This window comes from Lepidochelys kempii, chromosome 25, assembly GCF_965140265.1.
Source record: "Lepidochelys kempii isolate rLepKem1 chromosome 25, rLepKem1.hap2, whole genome shotgun sequence".
Taxonomy (NCBI): domain Eukaryota; kingdom Metazoa; phylum Chordata; order Testudines; family Cheloniidae; genus Lepidochelys; species Lepidochelys kempii.
Window position 1 is genome coordinate 8,445,820 of NC_133280.1, and position 9,434 is coordinate 8,455,253.

Genomic DNA, 9,434 nt, shown 5'->3' on the forward strand with positions numbered 1-9,434 from the left:
ATGCCACGGCCCACCCCTGTACAACAACAACTGGTTTTCAGCGTGTACAAGCCAGGGTTGGCATTAGGGGCAGGGCAGTTCCCTGGGGCCCCACGCCACAGGGGCTTCCGTGAAACTAAGCTGCTCAGACTTTGGCTTCCACCTGGGTGGTGGGGCTCAGGGCCTGGGGCTTCAGCTCCATGCAGTGAGGCTTCAGCTTTCTGCCCTGGGCCACTGCGAGTCTAATGCTGGTCCTGCTTGGTGCTTCCCCCCGCCCCCCCGAAATGAGCTCATGGCCCCCAGGGGGCCCCAGAATCCTGGTTGACAACCACTGCATTAAGCCATGTGATAACACCCCTAGTGCTGCCTACACGGGGTCTTAGGGGCGGTTTAACTGCATTGCCCAGGGGTGGGGATTTTTCACCGCCCTGAGCGATGTTGCTGGGTCACTCTAATGCAGTCCCGCCCTGAGACCATGGAATGAACTCCCCCAGGAACAAGGGACCATCACAACCCTCCCCACTTTCCAGTCCCATGCGCAAGGCTCATTTTTTTTGACCTTGCTTCTGAGCTCTAAACACAGAACAGGTGCATGGGCATACCAGACCATGGAGTGCTTTGAAGAGAAGGACTGAGACTTTGAACTTGATTTAATAGCTCAAAGGGCCAACCCCCTGCAGGGTGCTTGCAGGCTGGAGGCAAAACCAGAGTCCTGTTGGTTGGGGTGGTTTTTTTGGTTTGGTTTTTCTTCTTTCAAGAGCTGGGCACATTCCAGTCGATATGTATTACATTCAGCCAGCCTGAAATCCACTAGCACAGCAAGGAGATGCATTCTGGCCTGAACTTTTTAAAGTTCTACCCTGTATAGGGTGACCAGATGTCCCAATTTTATGGGACAGTCCCAATTTTGGGGTCTTTTTCTTATAGGCTCCTATTATCCCTGTCCCGATTTTTTTCACACTTGCTGTCTGGTCACCCTAGCTCTGTACAGTTCAAACGTTGGTAATTTACACCTGAGAGGTGGCTGCATTTCACTGCTGGGCGAGGTGGTCCCTCTGAATGCAGCTTCTCATCACTTAATAAAGTGTGTTGGTGTTAGAGTTGCAAACTTTGGCATGAAAGGGGCTTTCGGTAATTTGGACATTACCCTTGCATGGCTCTTGAGGTTATGTCCCATCTGGGCTCCCATTCCTATTAGCCCTAACATTAGGGTCACCTGCTGCAGAAGATGAAGACCAAGTAAGGTCGTAGATGAGCCAAAATTATCTATCAATCTAATCGTCTCAGGCTCTGCGCAACCAGGTGGGCAAAGAAGACCTTCCTTCACCCCCACACCAAATGAACTTCAAGGGGGCCCAAATTATTGTCAGGAAGGCCAAAATATGTAACGTTATCCAGCGCTGGGCAGTGGAACAGCCGCAGATTGGAGAGTCTTCGTTCCTTAGTTAAATTATAGATCACAGCAAAATATTGACACACTTGTCTGACTTTTTTTTCTTTATTAAACTGTTAAAATCCAAGCATTCCCAAAGATCTAACTAGCCCCTGGACTTCTGATTGGTTTATTTTTTAACTGCAATATCCAGGGGACCCAAAATACCCACTTGCCCCCTGCTCCACCATAAAAGGACCCTAGAACTGGCCTTGATCTATGTATCTGTCTAGCATACACCTGCCCCTTAATAGTTCAACCAGGCCTAAAAATTGCTCAGCTTGAAAGCCACAATGCCCCATGAGCCCCTCATCCTTCTATTCACTACCCCATTATCTTCCCCCTCCAAGTAATCCACAAAGGGTTCTTTATTCCTAGCCCTCATCAGCTTATTTGCCTGCCCTCTGGTTCTTACAGTGCCATTGTGCGATGTCAGTCTCCAAGGGTGAAGCAGATCTTTCCTGACTGTTTCAAACTAAGACTGAGTTTCTGCCAACGTCCTAGACCAGCCATAACCAGAGCTCCAACAAACTGGTCCCCTCCCTTCACTCCCAGAAGCTGCCTTTTGTTCTGTTATCTCTTCCTCATTCTGCATTTCACAGTTTCAGATTTTTGAAGCTAGTCAGCCGAGCAGAGGGGTGCGGGGTGCACGGAACAGCCAATTCCTGGTGCAAAGTCTACACAGCTTGTAACAAATGCAGGCATGTCTCTATACAAAGAAAAGTAGCAGTCTTGGCTAATTGCAACTGAACCCACAGGAAATGATCTGCACTAAACACAGCAAACTGAGCATGTAACTCCTAGCGGAACCACTTGGCCAAACCAGGCCTGGTCTGGTAGGTCTCTGTCATTTGCAAGGCCCGGCAGGCTTTGCAGAAGTGGATGGTCCAGGAACTTTGCTTGGACGGTTTTAGCCATGTTCGCCACTGGAAGTAGCGCTGGTAACGTGCTGGGTCCTTGTCCAGCTCCTGGAGATACTGGGCCAGCCCTTGAGCATTGGGAAAGTCATCAATGTGAATAAAGGCATCGGGGGGCAGAAAGCGCTCGTAGTTTTTTCGGGGGGGGCCGCAGACAACAGGCACAGCCCCTGAGCCCAGGGCATTGTTCCAGAGCTTCTCAGTGATGTAGTCCTCATGAAGCGAGTTCTCAAAGGCCAGGTAGAATTTGTACTGGGACAGGGTGGAGAAGTGCTTGTCCCGGGGCAGAGACATGTGATGGCTGCCGTATATATCCACGTGGAGGTATTTCTTCAGCTCCTCATAGTACTGCACCCGGCGGGAGGCTGGATTCCAGTTACTCACTGCCCAGGCCACCAGCTTGGACTTGGCTGGGATGCTGAAGTTCTGGGGCTGGCTGAGGACCTCCAGCCACCCGTAGGGGGTGAAGATATCAGAGTCCCTCCGGTAAGACATGGTCAGGTTGAAGAGGTTATCCATGAAGCCCAGGTTAGGGCTGTGGCTGGGGGACTCCAAGTTGAACCAGATCCAGTGCTGGGAAGGCGGCCGTGGGGCCTGGGGCAGTTTCTTTGGGCTGGAGCACACATCCCTGTGATGCACAATCACTGCATTGGCCTTGTGGTACCAGCTACGGTTGGCCGTGATGTGACAGTCCTGGATGCCAAAGAGCTCGGAGCATTTTTGCAGAGCAGCACGTTGCCCAAAGGGCCAGGTCCACAGGAGGATGGTCAGCTCCGAACCAGCCTCTGGAGCTGTGGGGTTGTTTCCAGGATGGACTGTGACTGAAGAGGAATTGCCAGCCCAGGCCTCTAGGCCAGGGTCCCTGGAGGGCCGAAGGTAAAGAAACAAACAGAAGGCGGTTACCAATTGGGAGAGAATAAAGATTAGGAGGTGCTTGCAGGGTGGGCTTTTCTTCTGGTTGCTGAGCGGCATTGCTGGCCTGGGAATGCAGGAGACACCAATAATGGCATGATTAGTGATAGCAATAACTGAACATGGTGGGGCTGGGCGGGAAGGAACAATGCCAAGAACTGGCAAAGCATGTTAGAAAGTGTTCCCCACAAATCTGAAGCAACGTGAAGCAGAATCACTCGCAGACTCACACCAAAGGCAAACAAGTTCTTTGGCGCCCTACACCAACGCGCCCCCGCTGAAATAACCTCATTTAGGTATGATGCTGCCCTTGTGGCTGGGAATTACCCAGAGCAAACTGGGTTGCCCAGAGAAAACTGAAATGGTTAGTCCTTTCCAACCACTTAGACCTCGTCTACACTACAGTTTACTTTGGTAGAACTTACATCTCTCAGGGGTGTGGATTATCCACATCCCTGAGTGACCCTAATTACCCCAACCTAGGCGCCGGTGTTGACTTAGCTTCCGCCTTTCATGGAGGTGGAGTTATTAAGCTCTCTCCCGCCGGCTTAGGGTGTCACCCCCACAAGCGTTACAGTTGTGTAAATGGAGCCGGCGCCTCAGGACAGAAAATGGAGATGGCCATCTCCAGATGGCAGGAGGGATTTAGGGAGGCATCAGGTAATTCCAGGTTGCAGTTTCACCCGGTTCCTCATTCAAAGTACAGTGGGAACACCCACCAGTTTAGATGTGACTGCCACCCCTTTGGCTGACGTACCAGGAACTCCCAGAGCTAAAAGCGTGAGCTGAGGATACCAGGCGCCATAGCTGTCTGCTATAATACACACTCGCCGGTGGGTTACATAGGATCTTCCAAAGGCCTTGGGGTTTCCTTCACCGCCGCCCACCTCAGTTATTCCTCAGCCTTTTACTCCACTTTTCCCTGTCCCTTTTTTAGAAATTCATTTGCATAACAGTACAGCAGCAAGGAGTCCAGGATTCATGGTGCTATCTACTCAGCACTGCCGTAGTCCCGTCCCGGAAGAGCTCACACCAACACAGATGCAGCAGAGGAGAAGAAACAGCTTGCCCAAGGTCATAGACCAGATGGCTGGCAGAAGTGGGAATAGAACCCAGGGATCCTGCCACCTCAGCCAGTGCCCCTAGACCCTGGACCAGACTGCCTATGATTAGAGAATTTACCTCCCAAACAGCATTCCAGACAGCAGTGAAGAAAGCGACTCACCTCTGGCTTCCGTCCTGACAAATTGCTGAAATGACTACAAAGTGCTCTTGTGAGATGAGTTGAAGCGGCAAGTGGGATAAGAGAAAGCAAGTGACGCAAAACAGAATGAGGAGGGCAAAGTTACAGGGAGTGGATTTCATGTATCTCTGGGCCAATTGTTTACTGTATGCTAATCAACTGCAGCCAGAACAAGGTCCCCAAGAAATAAGTCCTGCCCTCTTTGAACATCCCCACCCCAAGCCCTTTCGTAACAATTGTGCCCAACACTGATTTGTTTGAAGTTAATTGAGCGCTGATGCCAAAGAAGAGGGAAGCAATTGGACTGGAAACAGCATTCAAAGAGGGGCGATACAAGATTGAAACATATCGGATTGGCCTTCCTGGTTGGATGTGACGCTCCACCTTTCCCTGTGAATGGGATGGGCGGAGCAATGTGTGTTTGCTGGGATTCCAGATCTTCTTGAGCTCCCAAGTGCTCTTTGCAGTGCAAGCAAGCAGGGGATGGATGGAACAGTTCTCAGAGCTCTGCCCGGTACAGACATCAGCTGCAGAGATGGCCCAAATGCCCTGCAGAACACAGGAGTGTGTGCAGACCTGCCACTCTCCACCCTCCATTTCTCCTTTGCCATAGAGGCATTGCCTAGGCTGATAAGGACTTTATTAGTCACCACGAGTTTCAAAGCTAAAGAGCAGATTTAGCCGCACAGCTCCCATTGATTCCAGTGTGCTGCCAAACCCCCTTTGAAAACCTCAACCGGGGTCTCAGGCCTGGACGTGTCACCAAGGCCTTCAAGCTTTTGCCTTCTGACTCCTTCATCCCCTCATGACTCACAGCACTTGAGAGGTGAGCTGGACAGGGACATGGAGCGATACCAACTCTGCTTGGGGAAGACCAGCTATGGGGGGCCCTGTCCTGCTACAATGCTCGCCAGGCCCTGCTTTGGGCTCCCTTCCCCTCCCCGGCAACCCAGATGAGTTGGTCTTATGTATCTTAGTCACTGGGGTGAGCCATGCTTTTCAGTTGCTGCAACTGGGGTGAATTGTTTTTTTGTGCACCTGCCGGGCTGCAAGTGGCTGGCATGAGAAGGACGTTCATGCATTAAATCAGGATGAAATGTATTTAAATGGAAGCGTGGGCTGTTTGACTTGAATTACAGTTTCTGGATGGAGGCTGCACCTGGAAGGGGGGGCAGGAATCAGGCATGGGATGTTCAGGAATTTGCTGTGAAGGGCTTTTAAATTCTTCTAATCCCTATGTGCCAGGCACAAGGGTCAGGTCTAGAGGTGCCTTTTATCCCCTAGGCTTGCCCCCAGGTACATCCTCCAGACTGGAGCTGCTTTTAAGGGTAGGGTTCTAACAGGGAGGAATATGAAAAATGTCATCGAGCAAAGGGGAGCGATATACTTGGGTTTGGTTGCCCAGAGTGCCTGAGGTCACAGACTCCAATTCCTGACTGGGAAAAGCTGTGTCAGACCTGGGGCTGATCCACCCTGCGTTCCAGGAACGCTACCCAGGAAAGGCAGTGGGTTCTCTGGTTTATTTCACTGGGAGACAGACACAGGCACTGGGGTTCAGCACTTGGGCTGGTGCAATATCACAGGGCAGAAGGAGCCTTTTATTAAAACCATCATGACTGGGGTTTTCCAAAGCGTTTAAGGGTCTGAAACCACTGCACTTTCTGGGAGTCTGTCACTGGTAGTTGGATGCAGAAGCCCAGGGGTAGTCAATTTATTTTTTTTGTCAAGGTCCAAATTTCTTGGTCAAAGTATAGTCAGGGTCCAGATTCCAGAGAATTTTTTTTAAAAAAACAATGATAATAAGTAAATACAAAAATTGGGGGTCCCTTCGAAAGCATCTGGAGGTCTGGATTTGGCCCATGGTCTGCCTATTGACTATCCCTCAGGGTCTGAAGATCCCAGCTCATGTGGGGTGTTCTGTGTACTGCACCTTTAAATGGGTAAGGAACTACCATTTTGTGAGACAGAGCCACAGGACAGACGCACTCTGCTCTCTCCTGAAGACTTTACTTTACTTTTCTTCTTGTTTGCTTGTGTCCCTTTACGTGTAACATATGTTGCTGGTGCCAAGTGGATCCGGATTTTCTCTGGTGTTGGGCGACTCCCCAGGGGGCTGTAGAACTGGTGTAGCAGCTCTTCAGAATTCCTCCTCTTCCAGCGGCCCACAGTTTAGGGGGGTGCGTAGGGGGTGTGCCTAAGGAAAAGGGGGTATCCTCATAACTCTGTGCTCTGCCTATTCCCAGTTGCTGGAATAACCCCTCGACTGCATAGGCAGCTGGGTGCAAACTACAGAGGCCTTCAGGCTGCTCTAAACTTGCACTGGCCCCAGAATACAGGGCACCTAAATGTGAGACAAAACCACCTTCTCCCTCTCCTCCTGCCCCAAAGCCTCTGGGTGCTCTTTGGGTGTCAGAAAATATCAGAATTCCTTCTTCTCACGGGCTGCAGGTGAACCTCACCTTTGGGGAGTCTAGCCCCATGACCCCACCCCTTTTGCCTAAGGCCCTGCCCCCCACCCCCGCCTGCCAGAGTCCTAAGTCCACCACCCCACCCCCGCGGCCACAGGAGCCCTAGCCAGCCTGCCCCAGCTATGCCAGCTCGGCCAGGGGGCCCCAGGGCCGGGCAGCGGCGGGGCCAGAAGCTTGGCCCTGCCGGCTCCTGCTGCAGGCTTCGTCCCCACCGGCAGCCAAGCTCCCTTCTCCCCCGCCTCCTCCCCCAAGTGTGCTGCTTTCCCCACCGCCGAACAGCTGTTTGCCAACACTCATAGAATCATAGAATCTCAGGGTTGGAAGGGACCTCAGGAGGTATCTAGTCCAACCCCCTGCTCAAAGCAGGACCAACCCCAACTAAATCACCCCAGCCAGGGCTTTGTCAAGCCTGACCTTAAAAACTTCAAAGGAGGGAGATACCACCACCTCCCTAGGTAAAGCATTCCAGTGCTTCATCCAGCCCATACTTCTTTAACTTGCTGGCAAGAATACTGTGGGAGACCGTGTCAAAAGCTTTGCTAAAGTCAAGGAACAACACGTCCACTGCTTTCCCTTCATCCACAGAGCCAGTTATCTCGTCATAGAAGGCAATTAGATTAGTCAGGCATGACTTGCCCTTGGTGAATCCATGCTGACTGTTCCTGATCACTTTCCTCTCCTCTAAGTGCTTCAGAATTGATTCCTTGAGGACCTGCTCCATGATTTTTCCAGGGACTGAGGTGAGGCTGACTGGCCTGTAGTTCCCAGGATCCTCCTTCTTCCTTTTTTTAAAGATTGGCACTACATTAGCCTTTTTCCAGTCATCTGGGACTTCCCCCGATCGCCATGAGTTTTCAAAGATAATGGCCAATGGCTCTGCAATCACATCCGCCAACTCCTTTAGCACTCTCGGTGTTCATACCTCTGAGGTTCTACTGTACACTTGACCCAGGGGATCCCTGTCAAACTCTGTGCCCTCTGTTTTTGGGTCACAGATTCATACCCTTAAGCTGTTCCAGTGCTGCAGGATGCGCCTGAGGGCAGGTCAGCAGTCGGACGGGACCTCTAATTCTGTCCCATGTGCCAGGGACGTTGTAGCTGAAGGGTTGTCATTCCAATGGAAATGGCTTTTACATTTTTCTAACCCCAAATTCCAGAACATCCCAGCCTGAGCCCCTACCCCATGCAGCCTCCATTCCGAAACAATAATTCAAGTCAAACAATCCGTGCATCTATTTAAACAGATTTCATCCTGATTTCATGTGTAGCTTCCTTTTTGCACCAGCCCATTGCAGCCAGGCAAGTAAATTGTAAAGAACAAGTTCTCTTTTTCTCTCCGGTCACAGCAAACAAAGAGCATGGCTCTCCCCACTGACTGAGATGCAAGACCTATAGGTGTTGACTCCATGGGTGCTCTGGGGCTGGAGCACCCACGGGGAAGAATTGGTGGGTGCTCTGCACCCACCAGCAGCTCCCCGCCCCGGCACCCCACCCCAGCTTGCCTCTGCCTCCTCCCCTGAGCGCGCCTTCCCCGCTTCTCCTCCCAGCACTTGCTGCCGCAAAACAGCTGTTTTGCGGCGTAACAAGCTTTGGGAGGGAGTGGGGAGGAGCGGGACCACAGCACGCTCAGGGGAGGAGGTGGGGAAGAGGCGGGGCTGGGGCGGGGATTTGGGGAAGGAGTCCAATAGGGGCAGGGAGGGGACGGAGTTGGGGCAGGGACTTTGGGGAAGGGGTTGGAATGGGGGCGGGGCGGGGCAGGAGGTGCCTATGACAAGACCCACTCAACCGAGCAGCTGGTCTCTCTGAAGCAGACCCATATCCATGTCCCTGTCCAACTCAGCTCTTGCAGGCTGCAGGAGTCATAGCAGATATGCCATTTAAGAGGGATGGGGGGGAGGGCTCTAGCCCCAACCCTAATTTTGTACCTGAGATCTGCTCACAGTTCACACAACAGATCCACACAGAGCTCTTAACTGCAACACAGTTTGAGTGTGGAATGTGGTGGGTTCTGCTCTGCTCCCACCTTTTGCCCTTGGGGCAGGGAGTTTGTTTATAAACAGGCAGGGCAATTAAGAGAACAAAAGACTTGTCATTACATTAATTACATTACGTTAATTAAGAGAACAAAAGACTTGTCATTACATTAAATTAAGGGTCTTTTGGTGATCCTGAAAGCATTGACAGGCATTCCAGGTAAAATATAGGAAACAAAGCGTGGGAATAAAGAGTCCCTTTTCAGAATGGACAGAGGTAAATGGTGGTGTCCTCCAGGGGTCTGTCCTGGGCCCAGTGCTGTTCAACATATTCATCAATGATCTGGAAAAGGGGTGAACAGGGAGATGGCAAAATTTGCAGATGATACAAAACTACTCAGGATAGTTAAGTCCGAAACTGACTGCAAACAGCTACAAAGGGATCTCACAAAACTGGGTGACTGGGCGACACAATGACAGATGAAATTCAATGGTGATAAATGCAAAGTA

At 51.3% G+C, this 9,434-nt stretch overlaps 1 protein-coding gene across 1 annotated transcript; it reads right to left on the minus strand.

Moving 5' to 3' along the window:
* Positions 1-1,582: 1,582 nt before the first annotated feature.
* Positions 1,583-4,524, minus strand: LOC140903184 (4-galactosyl-N-acetylglucosaminide 3-alpha-L-fucosyltransferase FUT6-like). Its single transcript, XM_073324067.1, has 2 exons — positions 4,466-4,524; positions 1,583-3,307 (listed from the first exon to the last, which is right to left on the minus strand). Exon 2 carries the CDS (start codon positions 3,298-3,300, stop codon positions 2,212-2,214), a length of 1,089 nt encoding a protein of 362 aa, XP_073180168.1. The 5' UTR covers positions 3,301-3,307; positions 4,466-4,524; the 3' UTR covers positions 1,583-2,211.
* Positions 4,525-9,434: the final 4,910 nt, after the last annotated feature.